Source organism: Rattus norvegicus, chromosome 19 (assembly GCF_036323735.1).
Source record: "Rattus norvegicus strain BN/NHsdMcwi chromosome 19, GRCr8, whole genome shotgun sequence".
In the NCBI taxonomy this organism is placed as follows: Eukaryota; Metazoa; Chordata; class Mammalia; order Rodentia; family Muridae; genus Rattus; species Rattus norvegicus.
In genome coordinates, this window is record NC_086037.1 from 25,749,381 (window position 1) to 25,773,438 (window position 24,058).

The 24,058-nt window shown below is 45.9% G+C and overlaps 1 protein-coding gene across 1 annotated transcript; it reads left to right on the forward strand.

Moving 5' to 3' along the window:
- Nucleotides 1-6,708: 6,708 nt before the first annotated feature.
- Nucleotides 6,709-10,982, forward strand: LOC134483553 (disks large homolog 5-like). The gene is made up of 5 exons (XM_063278791.1): nucleotides 6,709-6,796; nucleotides 7,840-7,999; nucleotides 9,204-9,347; nucleotides 9,980-10,142; nucleotides 10,487-10,982. Exons 2-5 carry the CDS (start codon nucleotides 7,989-7,991, stop codon nucleotides 10,514-10,516), a joined length of 348 nt encoding a protein of 115 aa, XP_063134861.1. The 5' UTR covers nucleotides 6,709-6,796; nucleotides 7,840-7,988; the 3' UTR covers nucleotides 10,517-10,982.
- The last annotated feature ends 13,076 nt before the right edge of the window (nucleotides 10,983-24,058 follow it).

The following is a 24,058-nucleotide window of genomic DNA, read 5'->3' on the forward strand; positions in this document are numbered from 1 at the left end:
GTCCTTTCCCCTCTTGTAGACTTAGAACTGACAGCTGGATATGGATCTTTGCATGGTCCAGGCAGCATGAGTAAATAGGGAATTTAAAGCCACCAAGCTGTACACAGGGTGATAGTGTCTTTTGTGTGGATAATGTGACTTTTTTTATGGACACACACTTTATGATGTAATCACTGACATACTGTATCCATGCTGTCATTTGTTCTGCTCATCCTAATCTATATCAGTCTACAACACCCATTCCTTATTGACTGTTTGCCCAGATATTGAGTAACACACACTCATACCTGTAGAGCTGCAGAAAAAATGACAACTTTCACAAAGGAATATAGAATAATCCTAATCGAGAACCATGTGCCTCGGTTTTTCTTACAATACAGCATTAGTATTAAACCACAAAGATAATGACCATCAACGTCATTTTGGGAAATAGGTTTTTATAGGTGCTGTTTCATTTGATCATTCATATGCTGTGTTTTTTGTTGTTGCTGATTATATTTATTTTTATCATGTAACTCAATGGATCTTTTTTTTTCAAATGTATGTCTGGGCCACTCCTCAGTGCATTTCCCTCATGATCCAAAAGAGGGAATAGCATTCCCCATTGTAGATGATTGTTAGGGACCACGTGGTTCTTCTGAGAGAGCAGCAGATGCTCTAACCTGTGAGCCATCACCACAGCTCCTGTAGGTAGCTTTTGTCCTTCCAGGGCATGTGCTATACTAGATGGACGCCATCATCTCCCATTAAGGAGAGAGATCTCAGGAGATTTGTATGTACAGGTGGTTGAGGGGTGCCTGCTCAATGTGGTAGCCTGCTAGGCATCCACACCGGGCTCTGGTGCCTCCACTGCTCATTGTGCATTCAGCATCATCCTCCAGCATCACTCAGTTTCAATTCCAAACAGAGCTTTCACTTACTATCGATGATCATATAGATTATGCACATCTGATAAAATACAGATGAGACTAGCCTCCTTCTACAGGCCAACTTGGCATAATGAATTCTTTTGATAGAAAGCAAGATAATTATCTTAATCTATGCAGTTTAGGGAGGTCCTCAAGAGCATCCATAGTGAATGCAGACTGCAGCTGTGACCACATGTTTCTTTTGCAGAGCAGGTCTGTGCAAGCCCAGAACTTAGGTGGGATAGTTCATGTTTCACCTTTTACATGGAAATCTGTGATCGTATTGAGAAAGTATATTTTCCACGTGACTCATTTACAATTTATGGAATTAAACTGACTTACTGAGAGTGGAGGTGACTCAGAGAGATAAAGTGCAGAAGACTTATCCAGTATGTCTGCAAACAGATGCTGTCTCATTAGGGCTTTTCAATGCTCAGCAGCTGGAGAAGCAAGGGAGAGGCATTGGTGACTGTCAAGCTTAGGTCCTCTAGTCATTATAAGCTGAGCATGACACAAAAAGTCACAGGTATCACACTAGAATCTAGTAACTAGATTTAACCAACCTATCACATTAATGCTGTGTTTGGTGGTATTTTTTGCTCTCTTAGGACCTGGAAGAGGCTTGGGGTTTTCTAAACCTACTCATAATTTATTAATCTTCCCAACACTATGTGCTTTGTTCTGTTAATGCTAACAGCGCCATCCAATACCTAGGATATTTTCTACTGACATGTGTGACGTGAGACAAAACAGTCCCTGTCATCCGTCACCTGAATAAACTTCCTTAGAGGACAGTGTAGTTGGAGGGTCCTTCTTTCCTCTCCAAGATCGAGAAACATTTCCAGTCTTCAGACACGTGTGTCAGCCATTGTCCAGTGACTGTCCTGAGATGTCCACATTGTCAGCTGAGTGTCGTCATCCAGCCTGCCCTGTAATTGTTGTCGATGATTAATAGGGTTCCAGCCCTAGGATTTAATTCAGTGCTACAGTACTTGGCAAACACACTCAAAGCCCTAGCTGCCACCCTAGTCCTGTGTGCTCTAGAGAAAGAAAATAAAGAACCACATTGTCTCTCAAGTTTCTCCTCCAATAGAAGGAGAATCTGCATCGGGTCTTTTAAGTAACTCTAAGCCCCAGCTTCCCCACAGCTCCCTGCATCGATTCCATTGTTGGTGCATTTTCAGTAACGCTCACTTTATTTTTGGTGTGCAAAGAATTTGCACCATGTCAGTAAAGTGTGTGTGTGTGTGTGTGTATGTGTGTGTGTGTGTTCATCCATGAACTCACTATAAATTATTATCAAATGACCCAGAAGACCGTGGAGAAACCTTTCGATGTGCATGCAGAATTATGTTACTACCGTTCCATGGCACCTTGCAGGGAACACTGAAATAGTGGGCCGCTTTAATAGAGCCTAAAACCAGGCTATGCATGGTTTTCGGTGAGATTGTGATGTGCAACACCACAACAGAGATCAGCAGAAGCTTCATTTATTCCATGCTGCTGTTACCAAGAGGAGGCAAAACCTCATCCCATAGAGAGTCTGGTGGGATCTGATGAAGGGCAATAAACTCAGGGTTGAAAACAAGCCTTTAGAAACAAAGAGAAAAATGCAAAGTCAAGGAAAGCAAGAGCTGTCTTTTTCTTTTCTTCCTCTTTTTTTTTTGAGAAGATCCACAAGAGAGACAACCCCTTCCTCAAACTAACAATGCACAAGAGAGACAATACATGAATTAAAAATCAGAAATGAAATGAGGGACATAAGAATAGAAACCGAGCAAATTCCAAAATCATTAGTTCTTACTCCCGAGGACTTTACGCCAGAACACTGGAATATTTATTCGATATTGTTGATTTTGTAGACAGATAACAATTACCAAAGTTAAATCCAGATCTGGGAAGGTATCTGAAAAATACCCCTAAGAAAATAGATACACTCATTAAAGGTTGCATACATTATATATTATATTGCTTTCTTTTTGCATGATTAAACCCCTTCAAGGACATTTAGCTATGTTATAGAAAGTGTTACTTTTAAAACAAAAGGACAAAGAGAGAAATTGAGGAGTCACTGAGAGACACTTCCCAGACAGGATCAAGGAAAGACGGCTGAGAGATGCAAGCAGGGGCTGGAACGCTGCCCTTGAGAAGAAAATGTTTTTCTCACTTTACCTTACACTATGCTGTACTGTGTCTGTTTTTTGTGGAAGCGGCTCTCATGCTCTCTGGGTTATGACAAGTATATTGTGATACTAGGAAGAGGGGTGATTTGCTATACAGATATTTTAAGGAGAAGCCTTTGCTTAGTCTCACTTCTTTGCCTAGTCTTGCCTCAGTCGTTCCTGGTATCATGGGAATAACGATCTTATTATATCTTGCCAAAAGGGAAAGTTAGGTAATCCATATTCATGCCTATATAAGGGTTAATAAACTTGCAGCTGCATGCAGTTGCATCTGCCTTTGCTCTGCATCCTCTGTGTCCTGGTTATTTGTGACCGTACCTGGGCCCCCAATGCACTAGATGTTGACAAGCTTCACCCTTCTCAGTGTCAGGTTTATTTTCTTTCTTTTTTGAAATCTATGATGTGGAGGCGTATTACAGCAACAATATGAAATAGCAGGCGGGCATGTATGAAAATTGCTGTGTTTAAGCTAGGTGTGGGGACAAGTCCTCAAAAGGAGCTGTTAAGATGGGAAACACATAATGCATTTGTTGCTGGAATTGAGTTGCCTCAGCTGTGTTGCTCTGCCTGCTCAGTGTCCATTCAACGTCACTCTGTTTCTACAGAGGAACTCAAGGTTTGCCCCAGCCGCCTGTGAGCTGTGATATGGGCAGAGAAAGGCCATGACACAGGGGTGATTTCCCACTCCTCAGTTATGCTGAATTTTCCACTACTGTACTTGTATACACAAGTACAGTGTGGTCAGTTATTATAGATATTTGTCATTTCTTACAGAGGGCAACTATGATTGACTACACCCAATTCTATAAAAAACAAAACTCAGGAAACCAGGCCCTTGGCAGCAATGAATCAAGAAATATCTAGGATGGTGGGGCATGAATTCTGCCAAGCAATGAACTCAGATAGGTGGGGTTGTGAGGAAGATGTGTGGTTGAATAGCCCAATAGATTCACGTTGTATCATCTTGATTTAATCTAAGGACAAAGAAGTGCAGTATCTCTGATGGCTTTCTTCTAACCCCTTGAAAGGTTCACTGGGGTTTGACCTCAGTTCTTCATTCTTCTTGCTAGGGCAGCAACACTCAGGGAAGCTTGAGATTGCCATAGGCACAGTATTAGGCTAGAAATGCTGAGTAGGTAATATTAAGTTATTCAGATGGTGATACCCATTTCATTTGTTCTTAACGTGGACCTAAGGAAAGACAGATCGAGGTCCTTAGAATAAAAAGATCATTTCCAGTTCTTTTCTACCTTTCCTGAATGAAAGACTGGTTGGCAGAGAATGGTAAAAATTCAAGAATTGGTAGATGATGCTTTGAATGGAGGGTGGGTTTCTGTGCTGGTTTTAGACAGGTTCTCAATTACCCCATCTTGTTCTCTACGTTGCTCGTCAGGTTCACTTTGAGCTCAAATAAAGCTGCTTCCACTTTCCAACAGGTAGTCTTACAAAGGGGCCTCCAAGGACTGTGAGGACAGCATTAGCCAATGAGAGCTGAGGTGTGTAACCCACAACTGTAGCTTTATCTGAAAGACCCTCAGACAGAGGAGACTCTCGCTCCAGTCCTGAGGACAATCACCACCCCATGAACACACAGGACTCAGTCTTGATGTAAAAACAAGAGGTTTACTTTGGGATACCAATGCACTGGGGCCCGACATGGTCCACACGCAGGAGGGATGTGAGGAGCCTCGAACAACAGAAATGTACAGCTTAAATAGTCAGTTAAGATTACACAATTTCATTACCTCAGGTATTTCGGTGCCAAGGATAACTAGGCAGATGTTTCTCATCCTGGAATTCCTGGGATAAGGTCTTAACCACATCAATGCAGCTATTTCAGTATGAAGGACGTCTGACTTGATATATGTTTTCTTATCCTGGGGTTCCCAGGACAAGGACCAAGGATATCTGTCTTGGCAGGTGTTTCTCTTCTGGAGTTCCCAGGACAAGGCTATAGCTATGTCAGCCTATAGCACAGCTGCATTCAGTACCAAGGACATCTCACTTCTATAGTGGTCAGTCAGCTTCCCAGAGATGTTTCCTGTCTTGTAATTGCCCTGCAGTAAATATGTTCTATACCCTCTGTTCTTATGGTCAGGCAGCTTCCTAGAGAGTGGGTGGGAATGTGCTTTCTGTACTTTCTGTTCTATTGTCTAATGTGTAGGGGCTAAGCGAGGGCCAGCTTAAAAGATTCTCATTCTTAAGAAATGGCTGTACTGATATCAAACGGGGATCTTTCATATCCACTTTCTTCCAAGTCTACCAGCCATCTCAGATTGTTGCTGTAATATGCCTGACAATCAAGGACACAGAAAAATAACTTGATACACAGCAAGGACATGGCAATCATATCCTGTGTCGTTATGTATGTTCTGGATGAGGTTTGTTAAAATGACAATATTGCACAAAGCTGTATATAGGACCCATCAAATTAAGGGTCACTATGCACTGTCATAGCTAAAATGGCCTGGTCAGAAGTGACCACTGGATCACTCTTCTGTAACTTCACATGAGAGGCTTGTGCTTTTTGTGTTTTTTATTTTTCTGTTTTTTTCTTATTTATTTATTTATTTATTTATTTATTTATTGCTTTATATGTTGTCAGGAAGATAGTTCAAGTCATGGATCTGCCCCCAAAATCTGAGCTTTGCTACTAATACTGTAAACAGTATTAGTGTATGCATTCAATAAAATAACTGTATTTTTTTTTTTAGTAGGATAGATGCGTTTGAGTTTTGTGGGGTAATCCATGAAACAGGAGTAAAGATGCTTGTTTCTTACTCTGTCCACTGAGTTATGTCTCTAGGCTTGTCCTACTCCTTTGGCTGCATCCCCCCCCTACATCTGCTGACTATTTTATTTTTCAGATGAAATCACACGTTATAGCTTAGAGAGGACTGTAAGCAATTCTACTTTGGTAACTTAAGTGCAAAGAGGAGAGCCCCACACTCAGCCTGAGGGTGCATTCACTGGTGGATCCAATATTTCAGTTTCCTCTGCTAACAGATCACCACATTGTTGCCAGGACCATAATGAATGCAATTCCTTCTCCTAAGGAATCTGGTGGCAACTGTCAAATGTTAAGCACAAAGCTTCAGGTTGTACCTATAACACACACCCACATCGCAACCTACCCTACAGGCTATTTCTGGGTGTGATTTCATGCACCTGCACATGATGAGACAGGAGACCTCTTTGGCTACTTATAGTAACTGGTGTGATTTCTCAGTAATCTTTAATGGGTAATATTGCTGACTGAGGAGAATTTGAGGTAGGATGAAACATTTCTGTGCAGGGATTGGGGAGGAAGCACTCATTTAGATACATAGCAATGACTTAGGTTTTTCCAATCAAGCCTAGAGCCAAATTTGGCTTTGGAAGCATGTGGTGCTCAGTGGCTATGCCACAAGGAAGTCCCCTGAAAAGGGTCCATCAGCTTTTGCTCAGTACAGGGAGAACATTAGCAAGGAGGCAAAGTCTGTTCTCCGTGACATCAGCCGTCCCTTCGTGGACATTCTATTGTCTCCTAGAGAGACCTTGGAATCCCTGTGATGTCACCAGTACCGTTGTGACAACCAATTCCCTACTTTTTCTCTTAGTGTCCAAAGGATATATCCACAGACATCTTTGCCCGTCTTTGTAGGCGCTTTGGGAGAGTTGATGTTGATAGAGAAGAGTCTAGAGTGAAGCAAACGAAACCTAAAGGTAATGATGGACACAGGACATGGGGAATGTGGAGTAAGTTCTGGGCAGTGTATGTTGAGCTTCCTGTCAGGGGTGTGTGTGGGGGTCTTCCGCTGGCCTTTTTAGTAATGGGCCACAACCACTGGAACATCTCCACAGATATTGAATTCCATGATTATCACAATTCCTGAAAGTCAAGGTTTTCACATCATTAGTTTCTCCATAACCACATGGAGGATATGGCAGTGCCTATGCTATTATTGGGTGAACTTCTAGTCTTTACTTTTACACTGCATTCGGTATGTTAAATTGATATAATAACACCATAAGTAGTCGTGGAGGGTATAACTTTTCTGAATTAAACAGGGCATCAATGTACTTCACTTTCATTGCTTCTTTAAATTCAGTGACTATCTGACAGTAGTAAGAGGGAGAGAACTGTGCTCCTGGCCATGACCTTATATTCTTAGAACTCCTTTGACTACCTCTGGCTGACGGGGCCAATCTTACCTTCATATATTAGAGGTTCTGTGTGGCAGATATTTTTCTACAGTAGCCAACTATACGGAGCAGGTAGAGAAAGAGCTTGTAACCTATTGGCACTTCTGGGGCATTTGTCATTTCTGTAGGGGGAATTAATAAGTCTGTTGACCATGTCCTCCCCCTATATGACTTTTTAATGCAAAGTCATTGGACTAGAGTAACAGTGTAGGATATCTGAGTATCCCTGATCAATCAAGTCATTGTGGATGCTGAATTGATGATCTGACTTCTGAAACCAGGTTGTAGCCTGCGTACCTGATAATAATCCTGGAGAAGGCATCTTTCTGGTACTTGTAAGCCTGTGTGGTAGGGCATAGGGAACACCTGGCTGCTCACATCTCTTGGTCTGTATATAGTAGTGGGGGAACTGTGATCCACTTAGGATGCCTCTTACACATAGACCAAACTCCTTGCAGTGACACTGGCTTCCAAGCATGTTCTCCTGTTTGGGCGACACTGTGGTCTGTGTATGCTCTATGCATTCGCCCCATGCGGGTTCACTTGTATTCTTCTACTTACAGAGGCCTGCAGACAGACGTCATCCCCTGAAAATGTCCAAAACAAGGTGCAGGCAAATGAGGAAGAGGAGAGGCTGAATAGAGAACTGGAGCTAACTACCAAGGAGAGAAATGAGCTGACAGATCGCCTCCTTTATGTGACAGGTGGATCCATGAGCAAGAGGTATGCATTGCTCCAAGAAAACGACCTTGTTCTAAACCTCATCTCCCATAGAGAGGAGATGCAGAACCTGACCCTTACTGAGGAGTGAGTTTGGAAATGGACCCTCTGATTCCACCTGTTGAAAATCTGAACTTGTGATCTGAGTGAAGATTTCAGGGATAAAGTCACTTGGGCATGAGTTCCCAGTGTACAATTGGAAAGCCCTTGACAGGTGGTAGCTTTGCAAGGTTCTAGGTGCTGTGAGTTTATGGAGAGTGTTTGTACTTGCTAGGAAGGTGACTGAATGCTATCATCTCATGGCAGCACCCTTAGGTGACAGGTCCCACAGTGTTCATATCAATGCTTAACTAGAAGTCCTGAGGCTCAGGCCTGTTCCTTCTTGTCTCTGTGCCTTAAATTCCGAGACAGTAATGGTGCATACATTTCTACTGATTCTCATTGTGCTCTTTCCATATTTGTCTCTCTTTCTCATTCTCTGAGTCTGTTTACTTTCCTTTTCTTGTGGGTGTGTCCCAGTTTGTGTGTCTGTGTGTGCACAGGTCTGCATACATATGCACAACTTTTATATGTTTCTGTGTCCCTCCACCCTTGGAATTTAGGGGTCTGTTTTTTGACCTCAGGATTTACCTGTATAATAGTTTCATGGAGGTGTGAGTGCTTTATTTTGGAAGCCCCACTTTCAACAGCACAGTTCTTTGCCTGTGTGGTCACATTTGTCTATACATTTGTATGCCTTGGGCAGATTATAAGTTTGTGGCAATATCTGGTCTCATCTCCAGAATTATGTGCACTGTCTGCCTCTAGAATATTAGTTATTCGGCTTGTAGCATTCCACTTGTCAAAACAGGAAAAATGAAATCAGAGGTTTCTGGAAGTGTGTGTGTGTGTGTGTGTGTGTGTGTGTGTGTGTGTGTGTGTGTGTGTGTGGTTGGGTAAGCTCTATGGCCTAGGCTCTTGACAGCATAACAGGTTTGAATGCAGATCCAGCCCTCCTGATTGAAAAAAGTGAGCCAGGGAACCCTTTATCTGGGTGCTTAGCTTCTGTTATCCTGGGCACACAATTCCAAGTTTCTGAAGCTGAAGAAGATCCAAATATGTAGAATTCAGAAAGTGTCCTTCCAGGGCTGGGGTAGTACAGGACGCAGCCTGAGTTCATATAATCCTAAACCTCGATGTTCATTGGGTTCTATCTTCCTGGGGCCAGCCCGTACTTCAGGCCAAATCCATTTTATGAAAACTTGAAGATAAAGGAGAAACAGGTCATGTCATTACTGCACAACTTAGACACAAAGAACATTGAACATCGTGAGAAATTTCAGGAGCTCAAGAAGGAGATTAACTTCTATCGGTAAGTACTGGTCAGAAGGGCCCATCACTTGTGGAATATCCATTGCTGCCTCTCTTTGTTCTGGACTGGAGAGCCTGCAGCTCTGGGTCCATGTCTTCTGCTGTTTAAATATCACTGTGCCGTGGGTCTTTTGGACTCAGTTTCAGTTCCATAAGAGAGTGTGACTTCTCACCACAGTGTCTATGCATCTTTAGAAGGCTCTGGATAGATCTATACTGATTCAGGCATCAGAGTGTTATTAGGCCGACCTGGGCCTCTGGGGTCATACCAGGTTTAACAAAGCTGAATGTGTGGACCACATGGTTAGCATGACCTCCCTTGGTTCTACTGTCCTCTTGTGGTTGTTTACTGCCTACTAATTGATGTTGCCCCGATGCATTGGGCTTTCATGGATAGTTGTAGATTCCTTGTTCTTTTGGAGAGACATGGACTCTTATTGGTGCTTGGGTCACAGAAACAATTTATTCTTCCCTGGATTGGCCATTTGCTGTTTGTGCAGCAGCCTTACATGTATGGAGATGTATTCTACGAAGTCTTTATGGGAATCTGGGTCCTGGTGGAGTTTGTGGGATTTGGCAGTTGGAATGGGAGGAAGAGGCTTCAGGATCTTACTATGCAGAGTGTGTTTCCAGCAACCTGCACAGCCGGCTCCTGATGGACCAGGCATGTATGAAGAAGAAGTTGGTCACATTGAAGCAGGAGTGCAAGGAGTTACAGCGATATTTGTTTGAGTTGAACCCGAATGATGAAGACGAACAGGAGAAGACCAGCAACCTCCAGACCCAGCAAAATGTGGTAGGAACAAGCAGCTGAGTCAGATTAACAATGTCTGATACCATTTGCCTATTGGATACATCTTTGCTTCCCCTATCACCTTTCTAATCTCCCCACACCCAGTCAGTCACCCACCTCATGTGATAGAGTTATTCATTGCTCTGTCTATGCACAAGTATTCTGGGATGTTAACCACTCTTCAGAAACTGAATTATGGGCAATTATACTTCTCTGCCCTTTTTGAAACTGCAATCCAGAAATGGTGACAGAGGAATAACATATCACATGACTGAAGGCAGCAACTTGACAGCTGGTATGCGTGTCCCCACCACATCCGTGTCTTAATAGCTGCCTTCTTCTCCCAGGTCTCAGGAACTGCAGGAGACATGGAATAGGACGGATCCCAGGAAGACAGCCCCCTGAAGAATGAGTTTCTCTCTCAGGAGTTCCCTGTGACGACAATCCTCACAGTCAAAGACTTTTTGTGGGTGAATATTCTTCTTCTCAGATAATTTCCTCAATGTATAGAGACCCTACATTTATGTATCCGTATGCCAGCCTGTCTGGTTGAGGTCTTTCTCCTCTCTCATACCGACAACACCATTTGAGAGACAACTGAGGGGACTGCCTTGACATCTCACGTCCTAGAGGAGAAACAGCACTACAACTGTGTTTCTAAATGTTCATTAAGAAAATGCTGTTAAGAAATGTTTTTGGTTATGATTTTCATTGAAGTTTTCTTTTTGTTATTTCATAGTTATATATTCTTGTTACTGTTTTTCATTTTATACCATTTTAGGTATTCATTTTATTCCTGTTTTTTGTAAATTGTACTCCTTATGAATAAAAATTGATTTGAAACTCTTGACTCTTAAGACCATCTTATTCAAGGGTCCTTTCCCCTCCTGTAGACTTAGAACTGACAGCTGGATATGGATCTTTGCATGGACCAGGCAGCATGGGTAAATAGGGAATTCAAAGCCACCAAGGGGTACACAGGGTGATAGTGTCTTTTGTGTGGATAATGTGACTTTTTTTATGGACACACACTTTATGATGTAATCACTGACATACTGTATCCATGCTGTCATGTATTCTTCTCATCCTAACTATATCAGTCTACAACACACATTCCTTATTGACTGTGTGCACCAGATATTGAGTAACACACACTCATGCCTGTAGAGCTGCAGAAAAAATGACAACTTTCACAAAGGAATATAGAATAATCCTAATTGAGAACCATGTGCCTCAGTTTTTCTTACAATACAGCATTAGTATTAAACCACAAAGATAATGACCATTAACGTCATTTTGGGAAATAGGTTTTTATAGGTGCTGTTTCACTTGATCATTCATATGCTGTGTTTTTTATTGTTGCTGATTATATTTATTTTTATCATTTAACTCAATGGATCTTTTTTTTTCAAATGTATGTCTGGGCCACTCCTCAGTGCATTTCCCTCATGATCCAAAAGAGGGAATAGCATTCCCCATTGTAGATGATTGTTAGGGACCATGTGGTTCTTCTGAGAGAGCAGCAGATGCTCTAACCTGTGAGCCATCACCACAGCTCCTGCAGGTGGCTTTTGTCCTTCCAGGGCATGTGCTATACTAGATGGACGCCATCATCTCCCATTAAGGAGAGAGATCTCAGGAGATTTGTATGTACAGGTGGTTGAGGGGTGCCTGCTCAATGTGGTAGGCTGCTAGGCATCCACACCGGGCTCTGGTGCCTCCACTGCTCATTGTGCATTCAGGATCATCCTCCAGCATCACTCAGTTTCAATTCCAAACAGATCTTTCACTTACTATCGATGATTATATACATTAAGCACATCTGATAAAATACTGAAGAGACTAGCCTCCTTCTACAGGCCAACTTGGCATAATGAATTCTTTTGATAGAAAGCAAGATAATTATCTTAATCTATGCAGGTCAGGGAGGACCTCAAGAGCATCCATAGTGAATGCAGACTGCAGCTGTGACCACATGTTTCTTTTGCATAGCACGTCTGTGCAAGCCCAGAGCTTAGGTGGGACAGTTCATGTTTCACCTTTTACATGGAAATCTGTGATTGTATTGAGAAAGTATATGTTCCACGGGACTCATTTCCAATTTATGGAATTAAACTGACTTACTGAGAGTGGAGGTGACTCAGAGCGATAAAGTGAAGAAGAATAATCCAGTATGTCTGCAAACAGATGCTGTCTCATTAGGGCTTTTCAATGCTCAGCAGCTGGAGAAGCAAGGGAGAGGCATTGGTGACTCTCAAGCTTAGGTCCTCTAGTCATTATAAGCTGACCATGACACAAAAAGGGTCATAGGTATCACACTAGAACCTAGTAACTAGATTTAACCAACCTATCACATTAATGCTATGTTTGGTGCTATTTTTTGCCCTCTTAGGACCTGGAAGAGGCTTGGGGTTTTCTAATCCTACTCATAATGTATTATCCTTCCCAACACTATGGGCTTTGTTCTGTTAATGCTAACAGCGCCATCCAATACCTAGGATATTTTCTACTGACATGTGTGACATGAGACAAAACAGTCCCTGTCATCCCTCACCTGAATAAACTTCCTTAGAGGAAAGTGTAGGTGGAGGGTCCTTCTTTCCTCTCCAAGATCGAGAAACATTTCCAGTCTTCAGACAAGTGTGTCAGCCATTGTCCACTGACTTTCTTGAGATGTCCACAATGTCAGCTGAGTGAGGGCAGGGCAGGGCAGGGCAAGGGATTGGGGCAGGGCAGGGTAGGGCAGGGGATTGTGGCAGGGCAGGGGAGGGCAGAGCACTGGGGCAGGGTATTGGGGCAGGGCAGGGGTTTGGGGCAGGGCAGGGGTTTGGGGCAGGGCACAGAAGGGCATTGGGGCAGGGCAGGGCAGGGCATTGGGCAGGGCATTGGGGCGGGGCAGGGCAGGGCATTGGGGCAGTGCATTGGAGCAGGGCAGGGCAGGGCAGGGCAGGGCAGGGCAGGGGATTGGGGCAGAGTCCATGAGATGTTAGTAGGCAACAGGCCAGCTGGGGCTAGTGTGGGTACAGGGCTTCTAGTGTGGGTGTGAGAGGAGTAAATTAGGAATGGTCAGATTCTGATGCAGCATATAGGCGGGAAGCAGCTTAGACCATCTCAGTGCCATATATGGACATTGTAGACACTGATGGGCAATGTCGGGATAGTAGGGTCCCATATAGTGCTCTCTGCAGGTGTCAGGAGAGCATACAGTGGCTCTGTCAGACTTATGACAATCAGGCAGGCACTGGGTGCAAGTGAGAATCATGGGACAAGCCCTGTGTGCAGCCTGGTTTTGGGACATTCCCAGGTGCCCCATGGACTGCAAATTAAAGGCAAAGGACACAGGGAAGCCAGCAATTCCCATGCACAGGACATAAATACCTGTAGATCTTTCTAGAATTTCCATAGACTATCTGTCACTCGTCCTCATTATAGAAGGCACCAACATTCTGCCCTCTACTTCAACTTGGTGAGACAGCTATTCTAACTCCAGCAGGAAGGCCTCAGGGAAGACAGTAAGAACTCACAAGTGACCCCTTTTACTATTGAAACAGGGTCTTCCTATGGAGCCCAGAGTGGCTGTAGGATACTAATGCTCCTGCCTCACAGTGACTAGAATTCCAATCCACCCTCAAGAGCAGTTGATTCATCAATAGATCAGACTAAGGACATGTGAGGCTCCAGGGTGCTAGGATTACCAGGGTCCTAGTAAGTTTCTCCAGCCTAAATTACAACCTGAGTCAGTGCTGCTATTTGGGACACCGCCTGATGCCCAGTGACATCACACCTTGGAACTCTTTGTCAAGCATAAGCTGTTATGGGAATGAAGTACCCACACAATAAAAACTGGTCTGGATACTCCTAGGTCAAGAATCCCCTGTTGGAAATGCCTTGGACCGCAAAATTTTAAATGCTAGATCCTTCTGGCTTTTAGAAGATTTATAAATACAAAAAAAGAAAGATGGGCATAGTAATTTAAGCCAGTGATCCTAGTCATGGGAAACTGAGTCAGAGTGATGGAAGACTGTAAGTTCCAGGACAACCTGTGTTTCAAGAAAAAAAAAAAGGCATGGTGAATATTCCACTCAAGTAGAAAACAAAAGGGTTTCACATGGGCCCTGCCATCTACTGGTCAGCACTCTCATCACCACAGCCACAGGGAGACACTGGGGAACATTTCCCACTGTCTCTCTTTGGGATGCATTCCACCCCATGATTCTATGTGAGGAATCCCCCAAAGGTTGCATCATGTGAGGGACCTAGAAAGTTCCAGGATTGGGAGAATTTAGGAGTTTATAATTAGGGATGATCTACAGCTGTGGCAAAGCCTTTTCCCAGCACATGGCAGCCCTAGGTTTGTCCCCAACAGTAAAAATAAAATCCCCCAAAATAATTCAAACAAAATGTCCTGAAGCCTGCGCCCTGACCAGTCTCCTCAAAAGTGCGCAGGAACCTGGGTCCACATTTAGGACCCAGCACGGCCTCTGTGACCCGTGAGAAGGGATCTAATATGGGAATTAGTACAGTATGACTTATCCTTGTGGATACCTTTGGTGACAATAACCACCTGACCCCTGAAAACCCATCTACCTGGGGGGCTCAGCACTCATGTCACCCAAAAAGCCCAGATCCTAGGGCCAGCATGGGCAGGTGGTGAAGAAAGTTTGTCTCTCGTGAACATCAGTTGCTGCTCCTGACCTGACTCTATCCTCAGGAGACAATGTCACCCCAGAAAGTGTGGGTGTCAATGGCTCTTCCCAGGCCAAGACTGGGATACTGCTTAAGTTCCACAATGCACAGCAGTGCTCACTCTAGAGCTAAATGTTCTACAGCTGAAAGGGGTGGGTGCTCTGCTGGCCACGCCCCTCCCCTGCAGTATTTAGTGCACTCAGAGTGGTGCTTCAGATGTGAGGGACTTCTTGAGGCTACTCCCATGGAGAATGGCAGATTCATCAGAACGGGGCACAGGGTGAGTTCAGAGCACAGCTGGGAGGAATTTAGGGATGCCAAGCCATGACTAAGACCAGATCCTGGGCTGACAGGCACTTGAGCTGGAGAACTGGCATCCAAAGTGTGACTGCCTGAATTCCTCTTAGACCAAAAGCCCTGGATCTGAGCTACTTTGGTGCGTGCTCCTAAGTGGGGTCCCAGACACAGCTCAGAATTGGGGCTGTGCATGGACTTTGGTGCTGGCAGCAGGTGGCTTAGCCATAAAGTGCCGAGCTTTCCCATCTGTGCCCACTCAAACTCCTCTGTTTCATTTTAGGTGTGTTTGGTATAGTTTTGAGACAGGGTATCTTGTAGCAGCCCAACTCGCTTTGAGCAACAATGTAACATAAAAATAACCTTGAATTCAAGATCCTCCAACCCCTCTGTCCCAAGTCCTGGAATTAAGACCTCCAGCTGTGACCATTTTACTGTAGCATAGGATCCATCTGTATTAGAGTGAGCTTTGGAAATACTGGAGCTCCGACTGTTCCTTAGAATTCAGGTTTCCTTAATTCTTAGCAGGAGTTTTGTGATGATGCTGATGAGAGAGTCAGGAGTTACACTGGGAGAGGTAACAGTCCTGGCAGCCCTGAGTGCTCAGTGAAAGTCAAGACAGAAGCCTGCTGATTAGCACCTGAGTGAAAGTGGGAGGATTCAGAGTTCAAGAACAGACTCAGTTACATTCCTAAGACCATATTGCAACATTTTTGTTTCATTTTTGGCTTGTTTTCTTTGAGACAAGGTGTTAATTTATAGCCCTGGCTGTCCTGGAACTCACAATGCCTCTGCCTCCCAACGGATGGAATTAAAGGCATGTGCCAACATGCACTGCCACTAATTAATTTTTAATTAAACATGCTGGCACAATCCAGTAATCCCAGTGCTTAAGAGGCCGAGGCAGGCAGATATCTGGCTTCCTGACAAGTCTGATCTACAGAGAGCATGTCAGAATAGCCAGGGCCAAACAGAGAAACCCTGTCTCAAAAAACAAACAACAAAATGAATTTGTTTTAAAGAAGAGAGGAACGATTTAACAGAGAATTAGAGGCCAAGATCCAAATGATATTGGGTAGTACAGAGCCTAGCTTCTGAGATGAAACTGGACACTATGGGGTTAGGGTGGGGATTCTCATCTTGGACTGGGAGACAGAGGGTGACTTCAGGCATGGAAGGTTCAGTCAGTCATTAGTCAGGATTCTCAATCAAGAGGGTGTTGTAAGTTCCAAAATGTGTGAGCAGTGTTCTGCATGAGAGTAGAAGAACCCGCCTACCTATACAAAACAGCCAATGAAGAGTAATCACAAGCATATGTCTGGAGGTCCATGGAGAGGTTAACATCCACCTTAGTGTGGATTCTTCAGAGCACAGGTGGAGAGGAGTAGAAGAGCTGATGGTGGCTGAGGCAGGAGAGGAGTTCGGATGTGAATTTGAGCCAGTAAAGGAGCTTGTAGGTCGGGCAGAGCAATGAGAGGTCTAACAGCATAGCTGTTGAGATCCTTCAGATTAATTTGTCTTAAGAGCCTCATGCCATAGCCAGGGACAGGAGTAGATCTGACTATTGGGTGGCTGGGCTCATATAGCCCAACAGGTTTGTCCTTGCATCTGTGGGATTCCAAGTCTCTCCCTTTAGACACAGCCATGGAGAAGGTGTAGCAGTGAAGGTGCAGATGGCTTTGCAATGCTTGGCTTATGGTGTTGAGTACTTCATGCTCCACAGAGCTAGGAAATGTCCTAGAAGCCAGGGAGGCTGAGCATGAGGAAGACAGGTCTCTGGGAGAGAGAAATGATAACCAAAGTCACTAAGAACTTCCTGAATCACAGTGTCTGTTAACCATATATCTTATTTACTTATTTTTATGGGCCTGAGTGCTTCACCTAATAAATGCTTGTGCACCATGTGGTATGTGTGGTGCCCGTGAAGTCCAGACTGATTCCCTAGAATTGCAATTACAGGTTAATAGGAGCCACCATGTGGACACTGGGAACTGAACCTTGGTCTTCTGCTCTTAGCCACTAAACCAACCATCTCTTCAGCACCACCCCCCAATTGTATAGTCATTAAGATTTAACCATTTGGCCTTCAGTATTTGAATTAATACAGATGTGACAAGAGTTATAGTTAACATGGTGGTTCAGGTATAGACAGGCAGGCATCTCATTGTATACAAAATATGAATCCTTCCTTCCTTCCTTCCTTTCTATCTATCTTTCTTTCTTTCTTTCTTTCTTTCTTTCTTTCTTTCTTTCTCTTTTTGATTTACTCTTGGAGACAGTGTTGTTTTTTGTGTAGCTGACCTGGAATTAGCTCTGTAGAGGAAGCTGGCCTAGAATTCAGAAATCTGTCTGCCTCTGCCTCCCAAGTGTTAGGATCAAAGGCCTGTGCCACACCACACACACATCCTTCTGTTTAAAGGAAAAATGTAGTCTTACAGGTCAGCATGAGTTTAGCCCCGGTATAGACATTTTCCTAGGCCTTAGGAGCTGTAGAGTTCATGAAGGATTTGCTGCCTTCCCCTTTAGCCTGGCTAACTATGAGAGCTGCACACCCATGGGTGTTTGCTTCACAAGAGTCTGGAGGATGAGGGTCACAGGCTGAGGTAACTGTGTAGAGCAAAGGATGCTTGGTGAAGGTCAAGTGGGTAAAATGCTGAAATGCTGAGAGAAGAGGCCTATGGTAGGCGCCTCCTACACCTGAGACTTCCAACCCCGAAAAGCAGGGGGTAGAGAGTGAGGATGCACAGTGCACACAGGTCAGGAAAAAGCCATGTTCCCGAAGCCTCCATGAGTGGTGGACAGGCTCTAGGGCACCATGAGGGACCTCAGGAGCTTCTGCACTTTGTAGAATTACAGGGTTATATGTTTCACATGCCCATGATTTGCCCCCTGCAGCAGGGAGAAGCCAACACCAGAAACCTCCAGCTCCCAGCCCTGCTTTTGCCATGTAGGTTTATCCAGAAAGAGGTTGGAAGTCCCTGGACCTGGAGTCTCAGGTGGTTGTGAGCCACCTGACCTTGGTGCTGGAGACTGAACCCAAGTCTTCTGCAAGAGCAGCAAAGACCTGTGCGCTGCCTGGCCCAGCCAGGGCTGTGAAATGGGATTTATTTTCATGCTGAACAAGCCCAACAACAGTTTAGGTCCCTAGAAGCCACGTAAACCTGGATGCAGTAGTGTCTGTCATCCTGCCCTTCCTACTGGGAAATATGAACCTAAAGTGGACAGTCTCTAGGATTAGGGGGAAGGGCTAGCCTAGCAATCACAGCCATGGATGAGAGGTAGGTGAGGACCTGTGCTCAGTTTGTCTCTGACCTTTACACAGGCACACACACACCTGTACTCACAGAAACGCCATACAGACATACGTGAAAAAGGAAATAAAAACAAACAACATTGAAAATACAGTATACTGGGGCTGGAGGGATGGCTCAGTGGTTAAGACCACTGACTGCTCTTCCAGAGGATCTGAGTTCAATCCCCAGCAACCACACATTGTGTCTCATAACCATTTCTACTCTCATATACTACCCTTTACTGTTGTGTCTGAAAACAGGGACAGCGTACTCAGATGGACAAAATAATTAGTTTTTTAAAATCCTTTTCTTAAAAAAAAAAAAAAACTCTTCTGTGACACATGATCATTGTGTGATTCCAAATGTCGCTAAGTCAGTAAAGTCCTATTGCTACATGGTGCACCAGTTGTGTCAGCCTTGGTAGTAGAATGGCACAGTTGAAAATTTGCTGGTCACAGTGACCAGGCAGCCTAGAAAGCTAACCATGTGCAGAGAAGGCTGTGCTGTGTCCTAGTCCTCTACCCACACTGCCCCTCATCCCTACGAACATAGCCCAAAGAACAGATGAGGAATGTTCCAGGATTCTTTCCTCTTTGATTGCCTTACTAACCTAGCCCTGTGCTACATGTAACCTTGTCACATCCTCTGTCCCATCCCTAAGCCCTCATACCTGTCAGATAAGACAGGGATCTTGCTTTGGGGGGAAGCTCTGGTCCCTCTCTGTCCTAACAGGCTCTGAGCCATCGCTGAAAGAGAGTCCTCTGAGGACTGAGGGACATCCATAGCCAGTGCTCTGACTTCCAGGAAGGTTTGAGGAAGGGGGTCCTCTTCTTGTGGTGCCTCTAGTAGGAGCAGCCCACACTTGGGCCCAGCTCCCACTGTCAGAAAAAGGAGGGTGGCTCTGGTCTTTGCACAGCTCTCTAGCTGAATGAACAGTGCATCTCTCCTCTCTCTCTTGCAGGAAGTCTCCAGTCTCTGGTGCAGGTGCTGTTCCCAAGACAAAGGAAAGGAAAGTGCTAAGTGAGGGTTCCCGGGATCCTTTAAAACATTATCGGCATTGTCTTCATTAATGTTTCTGTTTAATTTTTTATTCCATGTGTATTGATCTCCTTGTAGGGGTGTGCATGCCAAAGCATGAGTGTTGAAGGTGGAGGAAAAGCCATGGGAGTCACTTTATCCTACTGTGCGGGGTCCCAGGCTCTGAACTGGGTCATTGAGCTTCTTTACAAAGAGCTTTCATGCTGAATTTCTTGCTGACTCTGATTTCAGGGAGAGCATCTCATACAGCCCAGACTGGCCAGTAAACTACTGATCATCCTACCTCAAGCATTACCATCTAGTTCATGAAAGGTTGAGTTATTGACATGAGGAACTGGGGATGGGCAGAGGTGCATGACTGAGGCTATCTCTGCTCAGTGGCATGCCTTTGGGGACAGATAGTTTTCATCACTGAGGTGTCATTTGAGTGCAGTGCTCCTCTGGAGAGAAGGAGTCTCTTTTGCCAGGGCATCAGGCTCTCCAGACAGGACTTGAAGGTGGAGGTCTGGAGGCCAGGCCTGCATTCCTCTTCAGAAGCTGCATTTACCACTCTGGACAGTGCTATAGCACAGGGTCACATATCCAGTTCCACCCTGAGACCTGCTGAGTCACATGCAGTTTGTGCTGAGAAGCAAACTGGGTGTCCTGCAAGGGCAGTGTGTGCCTCTCAACCACTTACTCATGCTTTCCTTAATTGTACACTCGAAGTGGGGCGGGCATGACACATGTGGGGGTCAAACACAAATCAAGGGAGTTTTTTTCTCTTTTTGTATCAGAGAGGGCCTAAGGATCAAACTCAAGCCCTCAGGATTGACAGTGATGCCTGGACCTGGTGAGTTCAGGGTAGGGGATGAGGGTTTAGTCCTAGGGATGGAGCCCAGGACCTCACATACGCTAGGCAAGTGCCTAATCACTGAGCTACATCCCCAGCAGATGTTGGTTGCAAGAGAACTTGGGCCCTCACCATGCCAAAGGAGCACTCTATCACTTAGTGGCCCCAGCCTGGTAGTCTTGTTTGTAACCTCTGCTGTGTTTGCATGCTGCCTGAGCTTATTAATATAGCCACATCCTCAGGGTGACAAAAACTTCATGGAGACTCCCACTGTCAGATACCTGAAGACAGGTTTCAAAGAGAACAGGTAACCAGTGCAGAAGTCTCACAGTGTTCATGTGAAGTACATGGAATATAAGTCCTAGATGACAGAATGCTCAGAACACTGGTGTCCCCACTGTTGGAAATAACCAGGACCACAGATCCCAGTCTTTCATCACACCTGAAGACCCCTAGCTGGCATGGTGGCACATACTTCTCATCCCAGCACTTGGGAGGCTTAGTCAGGAGAATCTCCTGAGAACAGGAGTAGGAGGACAGCCTGGCCAACCCATCAGGTGTTACCTGCAGGTCTAGTTCCAGACATAATCCTAGCATGCAGTCATCCCCGGCCATGCAGGGAAAGCATCATGGCACACCAGGAAGCCAGTGAGGCCCATGTTGCTTGACTGGGCAGCTACTTGTTAGCCATAAGGACTAGGGCTCAGAGTGCCCAGAGGCTGTGAGACTGAGGGTTTCAAGGACCCAGCAGCAGGCCAGATGGTCTCAGCCTGGACTCGATACTGAAGAAGGAAGGAGCCCTGAGTCCTGGGCCAAAGCTGTTAGTAGCCCCATGACCTGGGCTGCTGGTGGCTGCTGGGGTCAGGAGCAGTGTCTTGGTGGGTCCTGCTGTGGTGAGAGAGAGCAGCAGAACTTCTGGAGGACAGAGAGGGAGCAAAATAGAACAGGAATCCAGTGTAGAGATCTTAGAGTGTTTGTGTGAAGCAGAGCTAGGAAGTGGGTTGCAGGGGCAGGGGAGCAGCAGGCTGTGCCTGTAGAGATGAGTCCAGCAGCATGGGGTGGGAGAGTATCTCAGGGGAGTGGCTCCTGTCCTTCCAGGACAGTCTCCATCAGAGACTGAAGGGCTGGGCCTGAGAGGCTAGGGGAATTAGGGATGAGGGAGAGACTGGAGAGATGTGGGAAACGGATGCACCTAGGAGTGAAGCAGGGCCCCCAATGTGGGATGGCTGAGGCCCAACAGAGTTGTGTGTTGCTGATCCTACATTAGGCCAGGCCAGAGGGCCGAAGCTCCAGCAGCCAGAAAGGAAGCCAAAGTGTCTGAGGAGGTCTGCATCAGATTGCTGCATCTCATGAGGGTCCCACCAGTGGCCAAGGCAGGATTTGTTGAAAGCAAGGTTGTGTGTATAATTGTTCTCACCTCAGAAGGGAATAGGTGGCCATGGCTCTCACAGGTACTGAGGGTGCAGGGACAGGAGACCTATGGACTGACCTTACTGCCACAGGGCGGCTGAAGGCTCTTGCTGCCTTCAGTTAGTTGTTATATTAACCTGGTAGCTTCATTTCTTGAGAAGCTTGGGTGGATGAGGTGTAGCAGATCAAGGTCCAGCTGTGAGGAGGGATCCAGAGTGTTCCATGGTTGGCAAACAGGTTCTGAGATCTGGCCTGTGCACTCAGGCCAGTGTAACTGTTTGTCTTAGCTGCAGGCTCAAGAGGGTTGAACTGTCACAGGATCAAACACCACATGTGCCCTGTGTTTTCCAAGCTTTCTCATGGTTGCAAGCGCTGGGCGATCTCACATGGACTTTTCCATCATTCCCTGAGCTCTAGGTGACTCGGATGGATCATGGAGATATCTCTAAGCCTATGCCAGCACAGCAGTGACATCATGGCAGTGTCCTCTAGGGTTCCAGGACTGGATCTTTTTTTTTTTTCTCTCTCTGCTGATACAAGGAATAAGATATCCTATAAAACAAGGCCAAGCCTTCCTAGAGTTGAAGCCCAGAACACACAAGACTCCCCCAGGGATGGGCCCATCCAAGAAGGTGTGGGATGTTTTGTGGCTTAGGTTGTTTCACGGTGAGTAGGAAGTGTCTAAGACGCATACATGTAGCTGCTTGGGAGCTGCGGAGGTCATGGGACGCCCTAGATCTGATTCTGCAGATGACTGTGAACATCCATGTGCTGGAAACTGAACTCTGGTCCTCAATCACTGAGCCATCCCACTGGCCCCTGGCTGTCCCTTCCTAGAATGTTTCTGTATTTCCTCCGACTTGATGCCTTGATGCTGGCTCCTAGCCCAATGGCCTTATATACAAGATGAATTCTATAAATGTCTTATAAACACTAAGTATCCTGTGAAGGGTACTAATGCCCTGTTCATAACAGGAAGGCTGAGGAATCCAGTCTGCAACAAAGAGAAGGCTGGGTGCTTTTCCTGTCATTCAGCATGAAGGGCCAGTCATGTTTTCATTGTAGCGTCCTGGTTATGCTATGGGTCTTCCTGGTGCAGCAGTCCTGTTCTGTGACAAACGATGTGTCTCCTGCAGGAGGAAGAGTGGTCGAGTCACAGTACCTGCAATATGACAAGAAAACGAAAAAGGTGATGAAGTCCTTGACTCCCAGAACCACAGGAAGTGGGTTAGGTGGAGGGCAAGTAGGGAGACAGCTGAATCCTGAAGGAAACTGTTGGGACCTTTGCCAGGTGCCTCTGTGACATCCAGACTTGGACACAGGGATGAGTCTGGGTAGTCTAACATCAGAATATATCAGTCTCCATGGTCTACGGCCCCTGCACCTCCTCACTGCTCCTCTGGCTTTGGAGACCTCAATTTTGCCAAGCCTTTTCTTCAGGACCATCCCCTGGATCATCCAGGTGGCTCCTAAGAGACAGGCAGTGACAGCAGACATTTGGTATGGATCACAGGCGAAATTGTCATGGGGCTTTGTGCCATCCTACCCAGAATGCTGTGAAAGGCCCCACTTTGGTGGTGTTCACTTCTGGAATGCCCTGTGTGATAGTTTCAGCTGTGAATAACAAGGCTAGCAGTTTCTACTGCTGCCCACACAGGGCTCCAGCACCCTGAAAGCTGCAGTGCTCACCTAGAAGGGAAGCACATTCAGGACAGGGAGAGCCCTGAGGAGCTCAGTCAACTTCCTGGTCATCCCTGCAGAGACACCTCACCCCTGCAGTGTGGTCATCCCCGCACTGACACCTCACCCCTGCAGTGTGTGGTCATCCCCGCAGTGACACCTCACCCCTGCAGTGTGTGGTCATCCCCGCAGTGACTCCTCACCCCTGCAGTGTGTGGTCATCCCTGCAGTGACGCCTCACCCCTGCAGTGTGTGGTCATCCCTGCAGTGATGCCTCACCCCTGCAGTGTGTGGTCATCCGCGCAGTGACACCTCACCCCTGCAGTGTGTGGTCATCCGCGCAGTGACACCTCACCCCTGCAGTGTGTGGTCATCCCTGCAGTGACTCCTCACCCCTGCAGTGTGTGGTCATCCCTGCAGTGACGCCTCACCCCTGCAGTGTGTGGTCATCCCTGCAGTGACTCCTCACCCCTGCAGTGTGTGGTCATCCCTGCAGTGACATCTCACCCCTGCAGTGTGTGGTCATTCCTGCAGTGATGCCTCACCCCTGCAGTGTGTGGTCATCCGCGCAGTGACACCTCACCCCTGCAGTGTGTGGTCATTCCTGCAGTGACACCTCACCCCTGCACTGTGTGGTCATCCCTGCAGTGATGCCTCACCCCTGCAGTGCAGACCTTTGGACCTGT

Coding starts and splice junctions, on each gene's coding strand:
- LOC134483553 (XM_063278791.1), top strand. Junction 9,348..9,979: donor AAGGAGATTAACTTCTATCG/GTAAGTACTGGT, acceptor GTGTGTTTCCAG/CAACCTGCACAGCCGGCTCC. Junction 10,143..10,486: donor TCCAGACCCAGCAAAATGTG/GTAGGAACAAGC, acceptor TTCTTCTCCCAG/GTCTCAGGAACTGCAGGAGA.